At 38.3% G+C, this 15495-nt stretch overlaps 1 protein-coding gene across 1 annotated transcript in view; it reads left to right on the plus strand.

The window, feature by feature from the left end:
* The window catches only part of JADE3 (jade family PHD finger 3), an 82620-nt gene that overhangs the window by 13219 nt on the left and 53906 nt on the right, over nucleotides 1–15495 (plus strand). The window contains exon 3 of the mRNA XM_049767405.1: nucleotides 1192–1349. Within this exon, the coding sequence (XP_049623362.1) occupies nucleotides 1192–1349 (158 nt within the window). The remainder of the gene's footprint in view (nucleotides 1–1191; nucleotides 1350–15495) is intronic.

Genomic DNA, 15495 nt, shown 5'->3' on the forward strand with positions numbered 1-15495 from the left:
GTTTGGTATGATTCACTGACAAGAGATGTGTGTGTCCACAGAGCTAAGCAGTGTCCAGGTTCTTCTGGCTCCATCCTTCTTGTGCAGGTCAGCTCACCTTCTATCACATAGCTTCTGCAGACAATTGTGAGCAGGGTTGGTCCCAAAACCTGCTGCCACAAGTCTGGACAGCAGCTTTGTTGAAAGTCCTATGGAGGCAATCAGGCTTCACCCTTTGGTGGTTGATCTTTAATTAACTGGGTGGAGGGGAATTGATTATACCTAATAATGCTCAAGGGCTTATCTCTATCTCTGTGTTCAGGGATATCTCCCGGTGGTATTCAGGGGATATTTTGGTGTCAGTGATCAAACCCAAACCTCTAGCATATGTTGCTTTCACTCTGTAGGTTGAGCTAACTCTGCCTGAATTGATGCTTTTATTTTATTTTATTTTATTTATTTTAGTTTAGTTTTTGGGCCACACCTGGTGGCGCTCAGGGGTCACTCCTGGCTCTAACTCAGAAATCACTCCTGGCAGGCTCAGGAAATCATATGGGGTGCCGGGATTCAAACACTGTACTTCTGCATGCAAGGCAAATGCCTTACCTCCATGCTATCTCTCTAGCCCCCGAGTTGATACTTTTAAAGGGAGATATTAAATGGTTTTATTTATGTGTAATATAAAGAACTGAAGAAAACACACTGGCAAAGAAAACCTACCCCATAGATTCAATTAAAATGATGGTAGTTACCAAAGGAAATAAGAAGTAGTGGTGCATGGATATAAATTTGTTTTTGGTGTTTGGGGTGGTGCTGGGACTTTTTTGGTAAATACAAGAATTTTACTCATAGAAGTATAAATGGGACCAGATATTTGAACATATGCCTTGTTGTGTGAGGCTATGAGTTTGATTCCTGATAATGTAACAAAAACAAGAATCGCAGGTATAAAGTATATCCTTGAAACTCTGTATTATTAACTAATGATAAATAAGACTAAAGATGATTGTAGATGGTCTTTGACATATTGGTGGTAGTGAAGGTACAGTATTTTTTACAAGAAAAGCATGAACATTAACATTGTGGCCATTAAATGATTTAATAATAAAGAGTGAAGATTAAAGAATTGAAATGTTAAAATTTTTCAGTAAGTAAAAGGAGAACATCAAATATGCTATCCATTCTATAGTAGTCTTTTCAATATCTTCCTAGGTATTTCGGAAGGACCTCATCAGTGCTATGAAAATTCCAGATTCTCACCATATTAATCCTGACAGCTATTACCTCTTTGTGGATACATGGAAGGAAGAATGGGAAAAGGGAGTCCAAGTACCAGCCAGTCCAGACAGTATTCCTCAGCCTTCTCTCAGGTATTTACATTTTTGCATCTTTGACTTAGGGACTTTGTATCTTATGGTTATTGTACTGCTATTTGGGAAGAGGCATTGAATAAAGATAATTAAATGCAAATGTATATACCATGTTCATCAGTGCACTCAGACCACTAGGCAATTATACCAAGCTAGGGAATCAGTAAGGTTACTTATTTAGGAATATGTTATATTCTCATTTATAGGATGAAACACTAATAAAGGCTTCATAGTTATAGCATCTATAAATGGAGGGTCAAAACATACAATGTTTGTAAATTGCATAAGCCCAAAAGGGAGGGGATAACTACTCATATCCAGGAGTTCCTGCTTCTTGTAGAGAACATTAGTACAACATTTATTCCGCTAAAATCACTCCTTTAGCTCCTCTCATATTTCTGCATTTTAGTAATTTCAGGAGGGAGAGATGTTGGCATTAGCACTCTTTCCGTAATCAGTATGGCTTATTAGACTTAATTTCCCTAAACTGTTATGGCTTCCTCTTTACATATCTGAATCCCACCTGGATAGGAAGAACCTCTGGATAGGCTTTCTATGTGAACCTTTCTCCACTCTTGGGGTGGTCCTACTTTTCACAATACCGACCACGGTTTCGGCGGATCTCACTCTCTTTACATGGTGGAAATGTCCCCAGACATATGTTTCATTTCTCCAGCCTGCTTTGGATTATTTCTGTGGTGCCCCTGCTCCAGACTTGCTTCCCCTTTCTCCTCAGGATTGAGGTGTGAGGAATTATCTACAACAATCAGATAGCCTTCATTTAAAATTTAAGAACACACTTCTACTAGATTAATTAAATTCAGTTTATTATAGTAATAACTGATTTTTATAGTTTTTTTTTAAATTTCTTGTTAAATGAAATAATGCTATCCTTACTTCCATTCTTCATTAGGCAGTTTTTATTTCATTTTTTCTTACTCTGGCCAATCAATTTAATTGATCATTACACAGAACCATTTTGTTTCATTATTTCTTATCTTTATTATATCTCTTAATGCTTATGTTGGGTTTATTTTGCTCTCTTTTTATTAGCTTCTTGGACTGGAAGCTTAGCTTACTGAGGTAATTCCTCTTCTTCAGTATAAGCATTTGTGGTTATGTATTCACATTTTTAAGCTATGCCACAAACTTTTACATTTTATTTCATTCACTTGTTTTCCCTTGAAACTTCTTTCATTCATAGATTATTTTCCTTATTTCCCCTCTCTTTTCTTTTGCTGATATTGTTGTTATGACCAGGATGTACACAGATGCCTAGGGTGCTCACACATTTTTAGCTTTGGTGCTCACTAAAGATCAAACATCAGGTTGTTGCTGTTTGCACAATTCATCAAAGTGTACTCACTGAGGTTTGTACAACTTTGGTTGTGGAATTTGCACACATTTTCACCAAGATGGACACTCCTAATTGAGGTATGTAAGCTATGTTCATGGTTCTTGCCAGGGGTCACTAAGGAGCTCAGGCACATAACCACCAACAGTCACTCTTCCCAACAGTGGAGTACACCCCTTTTTGTAGTGTTTATATACACCTGCATGAAGCTTGTGTTACTGTTGATCACAGACAGCAGAGGTGCCAGGATCATGCTTAGTGCATATGGGATACCAGGAATTTGAACTTGTGACCATATCTTTGCAAAACTCTAAATTCCTATGCTATTCCTCCAGACCCCTCATAGATTATTTAGAAGTATGGATTTAGTTTTCAATTGTTTCTTGGACCCACTGGTTGTTCAGTAGCAGGCTGTTTAATTTCCAGTTGTTAAAGTATTTTTTCTGTGTCCCTTTGTAGTTCATATCTAATTTCAGAGCCTTGTGGCCAGCAAAGGTAGCCTGCAAAATTTCTATCCTCTTGATTTTATGGAGGTATGTTTTATGTGCCAGTATGTGGTCTGTCCTGGAGAATGACCCATGTACATTGGAGAAGAATGTATATCCAGGTTTCTGGGGATGGAGTATCCTATATATACCTAATAGGCCTCTTTCTTCCATTTCTCTTTTCAGGGCTAGTTTATTTTTGCTGGGTTTCAGTATGGTTGATCTATCAAGTGTTGACAGGACATGTTGAGGTCTCCCACAATTATTGTGTTATTATTGATGTCTTCTTTTAAGTTTGTCAATAATTGTATTAGATAATTTGCTGGTCTCTCATTGGATATGTATATGTTTAATAGTCTGATTTCTTCCTGTTGTACATATCCTTTGATTAGTATGAGCCACTTCATTCTTTTGAGTAATATATTCATCATATATTTTCACAATTTTATTTTTATGCTTGAAAGTTTAGGTTTTTAGAAGAAAGCATTTTTTTAATTTATTTTAACATGTAAAATTTTTCTCTGGTTTTTGGGCCACACCTGGCGGCGCTCAGGGATTACTCCTGGCTATCTGCTCACTGGGATTCGAACCAACCACCTTAGGTCCTGGGTCAGCTGCTTGCAAGGCAAACGCAGCTGTGCTATCTCTCCGGCCCCGAAGAAACCTTTTTTTAAATTCCATTTTTCCATCTACTCTCTTCAATATCTGTCCTTCAATGGGTCCCACTAATTTTTTTAAGTAAATATTTAATCACCATGATTACAAGCATGTTTGTAGTTGGGGTTCAGTCATAAACAGAATAAGCCCCCTTCACAAGCACAACATTCCCACCACCAGTGCCCCATTCCTCTCCCATCCCTGCCTGTATTCGCGACAGGAATTCTACTTCTCTCATTCTTTAACATTGTCATGCTAGTTGTTAGTGTAGTTATTTCCCTAACAGCATTCACCACTCTTTGTGGTGAGCTTCAAATTGTGAGCCGGTCCTTTCAGCCTTTCCAGCCCTATTGTCTCTGGGCCTTATTACAGTAATATCTTTAATTTTTCTTAAAACCCATACATAAGTGAGACTATTCTACGTCTATCTCTCTATCTCGGACTTATTTCACTCAGCATGTTAGATTCCATGTACATCCACATATAGGAAAATTTCATGACTTCATCTCTCCTGATAGCTGCATACTACTCCATGGTGTATATGTACCACAGTTTCTTTACCCATTGATCTATTGAAGGGCATCTTGGTTTTTCCAGTCTTGCTATTGTACATAGCACTGCAATGAATATAGGTGTTAGGAAGAGGCTTTTGAATTGTATTTTTATTTTCCTAGAGTATATTCCTATGAATGGAATAGCTGAATCATATGGGAGTTCTATTTCCCGTTTTTTTTTTTTTTCAGGAATCTCCATATTGTTTTCCATAAAGGCTGGACTAGATGGCATTTCCACCATCAGTAAATAAGAGTTCTTTTCTCTCCACATCCTTGCCAGCACTGATTGTTCTTGTTCTTTGTGATATGTGCCAGTCTCTGTGTTGTAAGATGGTACCTCATTATAATTTTGATTTGCATTACCCTGATGATTAGTGATGTGGAACATTTTTTCATGTGTCTTTTGGTTATTTGTATTTTTTCTTTGAGGAAGTGTCTGTTCATTTCTTCTCCCCATTTTTTGATGGGACTATATATGTTTTTCTTATTAACTTTTGTTACTACCTTGTATATTTTCGACATTAGTCCCTTGTCTGATGGGTATTGAGGTGAGTAGTTTCTCCTATTGCGTGGGTGGCTTTTGTATCTTAGGCACTATTTCCTTTGAGGTGCAGAAGCTTCTAAGCTTAATATAGTCCCATCTGTTTATCTCTGCTTCCACTTGTTTGGAGAGTACTGTTTCCTCCTTGAAGATGCCTTTAGTCTCAATGTCATATAGTGTTTTACCTACATACATGTTGTTCTATATACTTTATGGTTTCAGGCCTGATATCAGGGTCTTTGATCCATTTGGATTTGATCTTTGTGTATGGTATTAGATGGGGGTCTGAGTTCACTTTTTTGCAAGTGCCAACACCACTTGTTGAAGAGGCTTTCCTTGCTCCATTTTGTATTTCTTTCCCCTTTATCAAAGATTAGTTGATTGTATGTCTGAGGAACATTCTCTGAATACTCAAGTCAGTTTCACTGATCTGAGGATCTGTCTTTAGTCCAATACCATGAAGTTTTGATAATTATTGCTTTGTAATACAGTTTAATATTGGGGAAAGTAATGCCTTTCATATTTTTCCCAAGGATTACTTTAGCTATTTTTGGGTGTTTATTGTTCCAAATGAATTTCAGGCATGTTTGATCCACTTCTTTGAAAAATATCACAGGTATCTTTAGAGGGGTTGCATTAAATCTGTACAATGCTTTGGGAAGTATTGCCATTTTAATGATATTAATCCTGCCAATCCATGAACAGGGTATGTATCTCTATTTCTTTGTGTCCTCTCTTATTTCTTGAAGTAGGCTTTTTTAGTTTTCTTTATATAGGTCCTTCACCTCTTTAGTTAAGTTAACACCAAGATATTTGAGTTTGTGGGGCACTAATGTGAATGGAATGATGCCACTAATTTTAAATTAAAATTTAAAATCTTTGGGTCTAGAGTAGTAGCACAGCATGTAGGGCATTTCCTTGCATGCTGGCAACCCAGGTTCGATCCTGGCATTCTATACAGTGCCCCAAGCCTGCCAGGAGTGATTTCTGAGCACAGACCCAGGAATAACCCCTTAATGCTATTAGAGGTGGTCCTAAAGCAGGGGTCTCAAACTCAATTTACCTGGGGGCCACAGGAGGCAAAGTTGGGGTGAGGCAGGGCCGCATAAAGGATTTCGCTTACCGAATATTCGCAATAAAAATTGCATTAAACATTTGCATACCCCAAACGGAACTGCTCGGGGTATGCAAATGTTTAATGCGATTTTTTCTTGCTAATGCGATTTTTATTGCGATTATTTGGTAAGCGAATAATCGCGAATACTGTGATATTTGAAGGCCGGCCACGGGCCACAAAATGTTGTACAGAGGACCACAAACGGCCCGCGGGCCGCGAGTTTGAGACCCCTGTCCTAAAGAAAAAAATCCAGCCTGTATTGTGGGAAAAAAGGAATGGTAGTGTAACCTTTGACATACACTTAGCCCCACTTAACTTTTTAAAATAAGGAGATTGTTATTACTTTCAGTGTTATGGCAAAGAAAAAGTAAAATACTACATACTGTCATCTCCACAGGTAAACCTTCTCTATTCATTACATCTAACAGAGACAGCTCACTCTGGCTGAAGTCATTTTCAAGCATTCAGTATTACTATTTTGCTTACTTATCTACTTAATAGATACATAAGATGAGCAGATTAAAATCTCTAGGAATGAATTTTCCTTTTTACTAATGTGTTCTTAGTACCTAAAACAGTATCTGGTAAATGCTGACCAAATATTTGTTGAGTAAGTGAAAATTAATTGCTCATGTAAATACTGGTTCTCTCCTTTCTTCTTCATCCCAAATTCATATGAAAATATGAAATTTTTAATACTTACAAATATATCATGCCAGAAGCTGACCCAGGTTCGATATTGGGCAATCCATATGGTTCCCCAAATGTAGAGTGTAGAGCCAGGAGTAAGCCCTGAGCGTTGCTGGGTATAACTCCAAAACAAAACAAAAAATAGATCTAACCTTTCCATTTGGGATCCTTAGAGGAAACAGCTAACATTGAAATAATTTATGCCTATTTAGTGTATTAGTTCAGTTGGCTTGGCAGCTTATCCTGTATTTCTATTATAAGAGCTAACAACTGGGGCCAGAGAGATATTACAAGTGGGAATATCTTGCACACACACACCTGACAGGGTTCAATCTCTGACACCACTTATGGTCCCTGAACATCACCAAGAGTGATTCCTAAGCACAGCCAGATATAAATCCTGAGCACTAATGAATGTCTTTAAAAGCTAAAAAATATAAAAATAAAGGTTTGATTCATAAAAATAAATTAAAATTTTAATTGTTTCATGTTATGTTTGGTTTTTGGGCCACACCCAGCAGTGCTCAGAGGTTACTCCTGGCTCTGTGCTCAGAAATTGCTCCTGGCAGGCTCGGGGATGCCAGGAATTGAACCAGGGTTGGCCGTGTTCAAGGCAAACACCTTACTACTGTACTATTGCTCCAGCCCCTACAGATTGCTTTTTGACTTTATATTTTTGTTTGTTTGGTTGGTTGTTTTGGGGCCCCACCTAGTGGTATTTAGGACTTACTCCTGGCTCTATGAACAGGGATCATTTATGGTGGGGCTTGGGAAACCAAATGTGGTGTTGGAAATTAATTCTACATCAATAACCATCAATATTTCCTTAATTATATATTTTGATAAGCAAGTTTTTTCTCTTCCTTTATGGTTAATGTATTTGTATGCTATTTTAAATATCTTTGTATACTACAAGATCTTAAAGATAGTCCTCTTTGCTTTCTTCTAGTCTTAATAAACCTGCTAGATGGGATCAGAGTGATAGCACAGCAGGTAGGGCATTTGCCTTGTACACAGCTGGCCCAGGTTCAATTCCTGATTTCCCCTATGGTCCCTTGAACTCTCCAGGAATGATTCTTGAGTGAAGAGCTGGAAATTACCCCTGTGCACAGCCAAGTGTGACCCTAAAACAAGACCTCCCTATCTATCTGCTAGATAGAGTTTTATTTTGAGTCTTACCCAGAGGTGCTCATTCTTGGCTTTGTGCTCAGCAGTTAACCCTGTACAGTGCAACCTGCTGTTCTATTGCTCTGGCCCAAACATGCTAAAATATTTGTACTCTACCTTTTTGGGGAGAGGGTGTTGGGCCATACTCGGTGATGCTCAGGGGTTACTCCTGGCTATGCACTCAGAAATCAGTCCTGGCTTGGGAAATCATATAGGACACCTGAGGATTGAACCACGGTCTGTCCTAGATAAGTGCATGCAAGGCAGACGCCATACCGCTTGCACAACTGTTCTGGCCCCATGTACTCTACCTTATTTTATATAGAATTTGAAGTAATTGAGATAAATAGAAAAGTAGTCCTTTTAGAAAGAGATGAATCTGGGGCCAGAATCTCTTTAGTGTTAGGTAATGTCTGATTGTTTTCTCATTTCCCTGATGATTAGTGACATAGAGCATTTTTCATATTCTTTTTTTTTTTTTTTTTTTTTTTTTTTGGTTTTTGGGTCACACCCGGTAACACTCAGGGGTTACTCCTGGCTATGTGCTCAGAAGTTGCTCCTGGCTTGGGGGACCATATGGGACACCGGGGGATCGAACCGCGGTCCATCCAAGGCTAGCGCAGGCAAGGCAGGCACCTTACCTTTAGCGCCACCACCAGGCCCGCATTTTTCATATTCTTTTTGGACATTTTTATATCTTCTTTGATGAAGTTTCTTTTCATCTCTTCTCTCTGTTTTTTTGATATGGTTGGCTTTTTTTCTTGTAAAGTTCAACTGGTCCTTTATATATCTTGGATATTAACCCTTTATTGGATGAGTGATAGTAAAATAATTTCACCAAGTCTATGGTCTGTCTGTATTCTGGTTGTCTTATTTACATTGAGGTGCAGAAATTTCTTAATTTAATGTAGTCCCATTTATTTATCTTTGCATCCAAATGCTTGGATGGTGGTACTTCATCCTTAAAGATGCTTCTAGCTTCAATGTCTTTTTCTGCCTGTGTTTTTCTCTGTGTAGATTTTCCTCTTATAGATTCAGTTCTGATATCAAGATCTTTAATCTATTTTGATTTAGCTTTTATGCATTGTATTATAAAGAGGTCTAAGTTCATTTTTGCACATAGCTAACCAGTTTTCCTAGCCCCAGTTATTAAAGAGAATTTCCTTGTTCCACTTCATATTTTTCTCTTTATTGAAGATTATCTGACCATATACCTGAGAGACTGTTTTTGGATTTTCAACTCTACTTCATTGATATGAGGGTTTGTTTTTATTCCAGTACCATGCTCTTTTAATTAGTACTCCTTTTACAGTTTGAATTTGGGGAAATTTATGCCTTCCGTCTTTTTTCCCCAGGGATTGCTTTATTTCTTCAAGAGGCATTTTTTGTTACATATGAATTTCAGGAATGTTTAATCTATTCCTTTGAAAAGTGTCATGAATCCTTACAGAGATTGCATTGAATCTATACAGAACTTTGGGGAGTATTGCCATTTTATGGTGTTAATTCTCCCAATGAACAGGGAATGTGTTTTCATTTCTTTCTGTCTTCCTTTATTTCCTTAAGTAGTAGTTTGTAGTTTTCTTTTTATTGGTCTTTTACATCTTTAAGCCAATCCCCAGGTACTTGATTTTCTAAATGACAATTGTGAATGGTACTGCTTTTTTAGTTTAGATTTGTTTTGGTTTTGGGTTTTTTTTGGGGGGAGGGGTGTCACACCGGGCAGTGCTCAGGGGTTGCTCCTGGCTTCACGCTCAGAAATCGCTCCTGGCAGGCTCGGGGGACCATATGGGATGCTGGGATTCAAACCGATGACCTTCTGCATGAAAGGCAAACGCCTTACCTCCATGCTATCTCTCCAGCCCCAATGGTACTGCTTTTTAAAATTCTATTTACTTTCATTATTTTTATATAGGAAAGTCATGGAATTTTGCATGTTGATTTTGTAACCTGATAATTATTTTTTTAGGGTCTTCTAGATGCATAATAGAATAATGTTATCTGCAAATAGTCTGTCAAGTGAAAGCTTGACTTATTTCTTTCCTCTATGGGTGCTATTAAACTCTTTTTATTGGCTTATTGCTATAGCAAGTACTTCAAGTACTATATTGAATAGAAGAGGTAAGGCTGGGAAACCTTTTCTTTTGCCTGACTTTAGAGGAAAAGCCTTTAGCTTTTCCCTGTTGAGTATAATGTTTGCTATGGCCTTTTGACTAAGTTGAAGAAACTTCTTCAATTCTCATTTTATTGAGAATTTGTTTTATCATGAATGGGTGCTGGATCTGGTAAAATGCTTTCTCTGTGTCTATTGATATGATCATATGATTTTTTTCTTATTGATATGGTATTTTACATTAACTTCCATATATTAAACCATCCTTTCATCCACGGGATGAATCTCATTCAGTCATGATGTATGATATCAGATGTTGGATCTGATTCACGGTATTTAGTTGAGGATCTTTTTGTTTTTTTGTTTTGTTTTGTTTTGGGGGCCACATCCAGTGCTGCTCTGGGGTTACTCCTGGCTCTGCACTCAGGAATCACTCCTGGTGGGCTCAGGGATCATATGAGATGCCAGGGATCAAACCTAGGTTGCCCTCATGCAAGTCAAGTGACCTCCCTGCTGTGTTATCACTGTGAGCCTTCTGATGCTCTTTGTATCTATGTTCATCAGGTATATTGTTCTGCAGTTCTCCTTTTTTTGTTCTGTCTCCTTTTGGTATCAGGGTAGTATTTGCTTCATAGAAACTGTTTGGGAGTGTTTAGTTTCTTCAGTTTCCTGAAAGGACCTGAAAAGGACTGGCAGTAGCTCTTCTTTAAAGGTTTGAAAGAAGGTGGGAGTGATAATACATTTGGTAGGGCATTGCCTTGCATGGAGTTTTATCACCAGCAACCCATATGGTCCCCAAGCCTGCTAAGTATAGCCAAAATTCAAAAAACAAATAAGGGAAAGGACATATTACTGAATGTGTCTAAGCATGGACTTTGGAGGGGTTGTGAGATTTTGATTACTGTTATGATTTCTTCAAAAGTAATTGGTCTATCTGTTCACATGTTCCATATTTTTCTTGGCTCAATCTTAGTCCAAGAATTACTTTTTTTTTCACTTTTTTGGCATAAAGATTATCAAATAACTGATAAGCCTTTGAGTTTCTGTGGTATCTCTTGTGAGATTTCCCACTTTCATTTTTTTCAGTTGATTAGAGTTTTCTCTCTTTCTTTTTGAGTCTTGCTAGTAGTTTGTTGATATTGCTTTTTTTTTTCAAAGCCCCAGCTCTTGTTTTAATTAATCTTTTGCACTGGAAGGGTTTTTTTGGGGGGGAGTTCTAGTTCACTAATTTTTGTTCTAAGTTTTATTATTCCTTCATCCTGCCTGCTTTGGTCTCCTTTTGTTGGTCTCTATCAGTTAACTGATTTATGTGGACCCTTCTTCCTTCCTGATGGAAATTTGCATAGCTATGAACTTCCTTCCAAACAATGCTTTTACTGTGTCCCACAAGTTCACTAACTCAAGTCCTCATTCTCATTTATTTCTATGAATCTTTATTTTCCCTCTGACTTCTTATCTGAATCACAGTTGTTTAGTAGTGAGCTGTTTAATATTCAGGCGTTTAGCTATTTTTCCATTTCTCTTTGGATTAACTTTTTTGTCAGTGCATCATGGTCTGAGAAGACAATACAGTTTATATCTTTTTTACTTTATGGAGATGTGAGTTATGGCTCAGCGTGTGGTCTATCTTGGAGAATATCCCATGTGTATTGGAGAAGAATGTATTTAGCTTTTGCGGAATGAAAAAAACATGAAAATGTAGTAGGGACTAGAGTGAGAGCACAGTGGTAGGGTGTTTGTCATGCACACTGCTGACCTGGAATAGATCCAGGTTCGTTCCTCAGCATTCCATATGGTCCTCCGAGCCTGCCAGGAGCAATTTCTGAGTGCAGAGCCAGGAATAACCCCTGAGCACCATCAGGTGTGGCCCAATAACCAAAATGAAAAATAAAAATATAGTGAACCTCTCTTCCATTTCTTTCAAAGCCAGTATTTCCTTGTGAGTTTTAGTCTAGTTGATCTATCAAGAAGTGATATAGAGGTGTTGAAATATCCAATAATTATTATTTCTATGTCTTCATTCAAGTCTATTACCAGCAATTTTTATTACTTTAAGAACCATGGTTACAAAATTGTTCATGAATGAGTTGTCATAAAATGTACACCATCCTTCTTCACCTGTGCACTTTTCCTGCCACAATGTCCCCAGTTTCCTTTCCACCTCCACACTCAACTGCCTAGGGGAAGGCATTTTACTTCTTTCTCTCTCTTGCTCTCTCATTCACTCTCTTGTTCTCTCTCTCATGCTCTGTGACAATGTGGTTTGCACTAATTTAATGAATGTATAACATGTATATTACTTTATCCCCATTTCAGCACCTAGTTCTTGTCTATAGTGATCTGTTCCAATTATCTAGACACTTATCTATTCTAGCTGCACTCACTGTTGTCTGCAGAAAGCTTCCTATCATAGACTGGTCCTCCTGGCCCAAATCACTATTGCCTCTGGATATTATTATATCCAGAGATATAGTAATCTCTACCTCTGACTCATTTCACTCAGCATAATAATTCACTCTTCATACCCATCCATGTATAAGCAATTTTTATGTCTTCATTTTCCCTAACAGCTGCATAGTATTCCATTGTGTAAAATGTACCACAGTTTCTTTAGCCACTCATCTGTTCTCAGACACTTGATTTGTTTCCAGATTTTGGCTATTGTAAATAAATAGTTACAGGATCCAGGCATGCTGTGTTGTCTAACCCCAAAGTTTTTCTCTGTGGTCCCAGTAAAAGCTCTTCACCATTACGATTATTGCTATCAGGTTTCTGTAGTTAGAGATCCTGGTTTCTGTATAGATCCTATGGCAAAGTCAGGGTGGTTTCTTCTGGCTTCATCTCACCAGTAGGTGGCAATGCAGAGAACCCTACCCTGAAAGCAGGCTGTTGCAGTTACCAAGTCGTCAGGGTGTCATATGAACCTAAGTCGATGCCGGGGCAGCAGTAGGGTCTTCCCTGGTAGAAGTTCAATTTCTGGTGCTGGTGTAGAAAACTGCTGTTTTCGTAGATGGGGTAAAAGGTTCATGGGTGAGTGATCAATGTTCCATCTTCTGAAGCCTAAGCCAAGTCACTATGACTAGTGTTCAGGATTTAAGGCCCCATTGCACTATAAAATTTATGTGTTCCTATCTCTATTAGATAAGAGCTAGTTTTCCCCCATTTTAATGTGCCTATGCAAAAAACAACAATGCCATGTGGCAAAAAACAACAATGCCATATACTGGTGCATATGGGGGTAAAAATAACAAGCTAAAAAATCTCAATAATAATGTTCTAACATGAACTCAGAACACTAGAGAAACTTATCTGTTAGAATTACCTACTAAATAGATCCAAAAAATGGGGGAATTGCTGCTACATAAGAAGATAGACTATAAGAGTTATTCCTATTAAGAAAATACATCTAAAGAAATACTCAAAGAGATATATACGTCTCCTCTAAGTCTTTTGAAATAGTCTGGGCAGGAGAATAAAATCCAGAGCACAGCTTCAGCCTATCTATGATATGGTGTTGTGGAGTCTAAAAAATTTGCTCTCAGCAACCAAAACTTCAATGAGGTCCCATCTCACATCACAGAGATTGGCACACATCACAAAGAACAAGAACAATCAGTGCTGGTGGGAATGTGGAGAGAGAGGAACTCTTATTCACTGCTAGTGGGAATGCCATCTAGTCCAGCTAGTCCACTCCTAGGGATATACCCTAGGAACACAAAAATACAATAGAAAAATCCCTGTCTCACACCTATACTCGTTTTAGTGCTATTTACAATAGCTAGACTCTGGAAACAACCAAGATGCCCTTCAGCAGATCAATGGCTAAAGAAACTGTGGTACATATACACAATGGAATATTATGTAATCGTCAGGAAAGATGAAGTCATGAAATTTTCCTATATATGGATGGACATGGAATCTATTGTGCTGAGTGAAATAAGTCAGAGGGAGAGAGAAAGACACAGAATAGTCTCTCTCATCTATGGGTTTTAATAAAATTTAAAGACATTACTGTAATAAGGCCCAGAGACAATAGAGTTAAGGGCTGGAAGGGCCGGAAAACCAGCTCACAATTTGAAGCTCACCACAAAAAGTGGTGAATGCTATTAGGGAAATAACTACACTAACAACTAACATGACAATGTTAAAGAATGAGAAAAGTAGAATGTCTGTCGCAAATACAGGCAGGGCAGGAGAGGATGGGAGGTATTTTGTTTATGACTGAACCCCAACTACAAACATGCTTTTAATCATGGTGCTTAAATAAAGATTTATATATAAAAAAAAAAGAAAATGCAAAGCATTTGCAGTCTTCTGAGTATGTTAAAAAGCAGTCTTTTAGGTCTATCATAACTAATGGCTAATCTTTAGCAATAGCTGCTGGAGTGGGGAGGCTGGGTTGTAATGTCCTCATGGGGACATTAGTAGAATTAACATTCCTTAAATCAGTTAACAACCATTTGCTTAACTTCATTTGTATAACAAAAATAGGAGATTTCCAATCTGAAAATGAGCTTTCAATATGTCCCATTTTAAGTTGTTCTTCTACCAAGTCTAATGGCTTCTTTAATTTTCTGTTATTAAGGGCCACTGTGGTGTCCACACAGAATCTTGGGGTTTCCACTGAATGTGAAGGAGGTGGAGGGTGCTGAACTGCAGCGGCCCCAATTAAAAAGGCTTGGCCTCTGAACTAATGACCAGAGAGGGGGCTGGGTGAGGGATGTGATATTCAGCACCCTACTGATTATGTAAATCTCAGTCCCATAGATTCAGAGATATGGGAGCTAGTATGGTAGGAAAGTGGCTATCTGTCCTTCAGGGCCAATGCATTTTAGTTACCTTATACTTCCTCGAACAGAGAAGAAAGATAAAATTCACCTATTCCCTCCAGGCCATGAGGTATATTTTGCAAGTCCAAATTACAGAGCCAGTGTTCTAAGGAGATGACAGAAATCTCTGCACCTCTGTCACATGCCTTTATATGACTTGCCATGAATCTCAAGGGTTAACATTTGGTGCTCTGGTTGTGTAAGCTTAGCAGTAAAAGCTTAGCATTAAAGGGGATTATCGAAGGCATGGAGGTTGTTACTCCCAAAGCCTCCAGTCCTAGGGGGAAGAGAGGAACCAGGCATTACAAAGGGGAGTAACAGAAGCTGGGCTATGCACTCTCCTTTCTCAAAAGTCCAAATATGGCACAAAAATGACAATTATTATTTCTCAAACATGATCTGCATCTCTCACCCCCACCAGAATGGTGAGTCCCTTAATAGTTAGACTGTTTCTTCCCCAGAGCACGTCTACAGTGCCTGATCAGATCGGCCCCTTTATACCATATTTAATTTGTAGGGGCACTGGGCTGGTGTTATGGTTACAGTCTCAGCGCAGTAACAGATTGTAGTGAATCTGTTGATAAAATCTTTGTTGGCCCTACCTGGGGGTGGGACGCCAGTGGGAATGTCCCCTGATTC

The sequence above is a fragment of the Suncus etruscus genome, chromosome X (genome assembly GCF_024139225.1).
Source record: "Suncus etruscus isolate mSunEtr1 chromosome X, mSunEtr1.pri.cur, whole genome shotgun sequence".
Classification (NCBI taxonomy): domain Eukaryota; kingdom Metazoa; phylum Chordata; class Mammalia; order Eulipotyphla; family Soricidae; genus Suncus; species Suncus etruscus.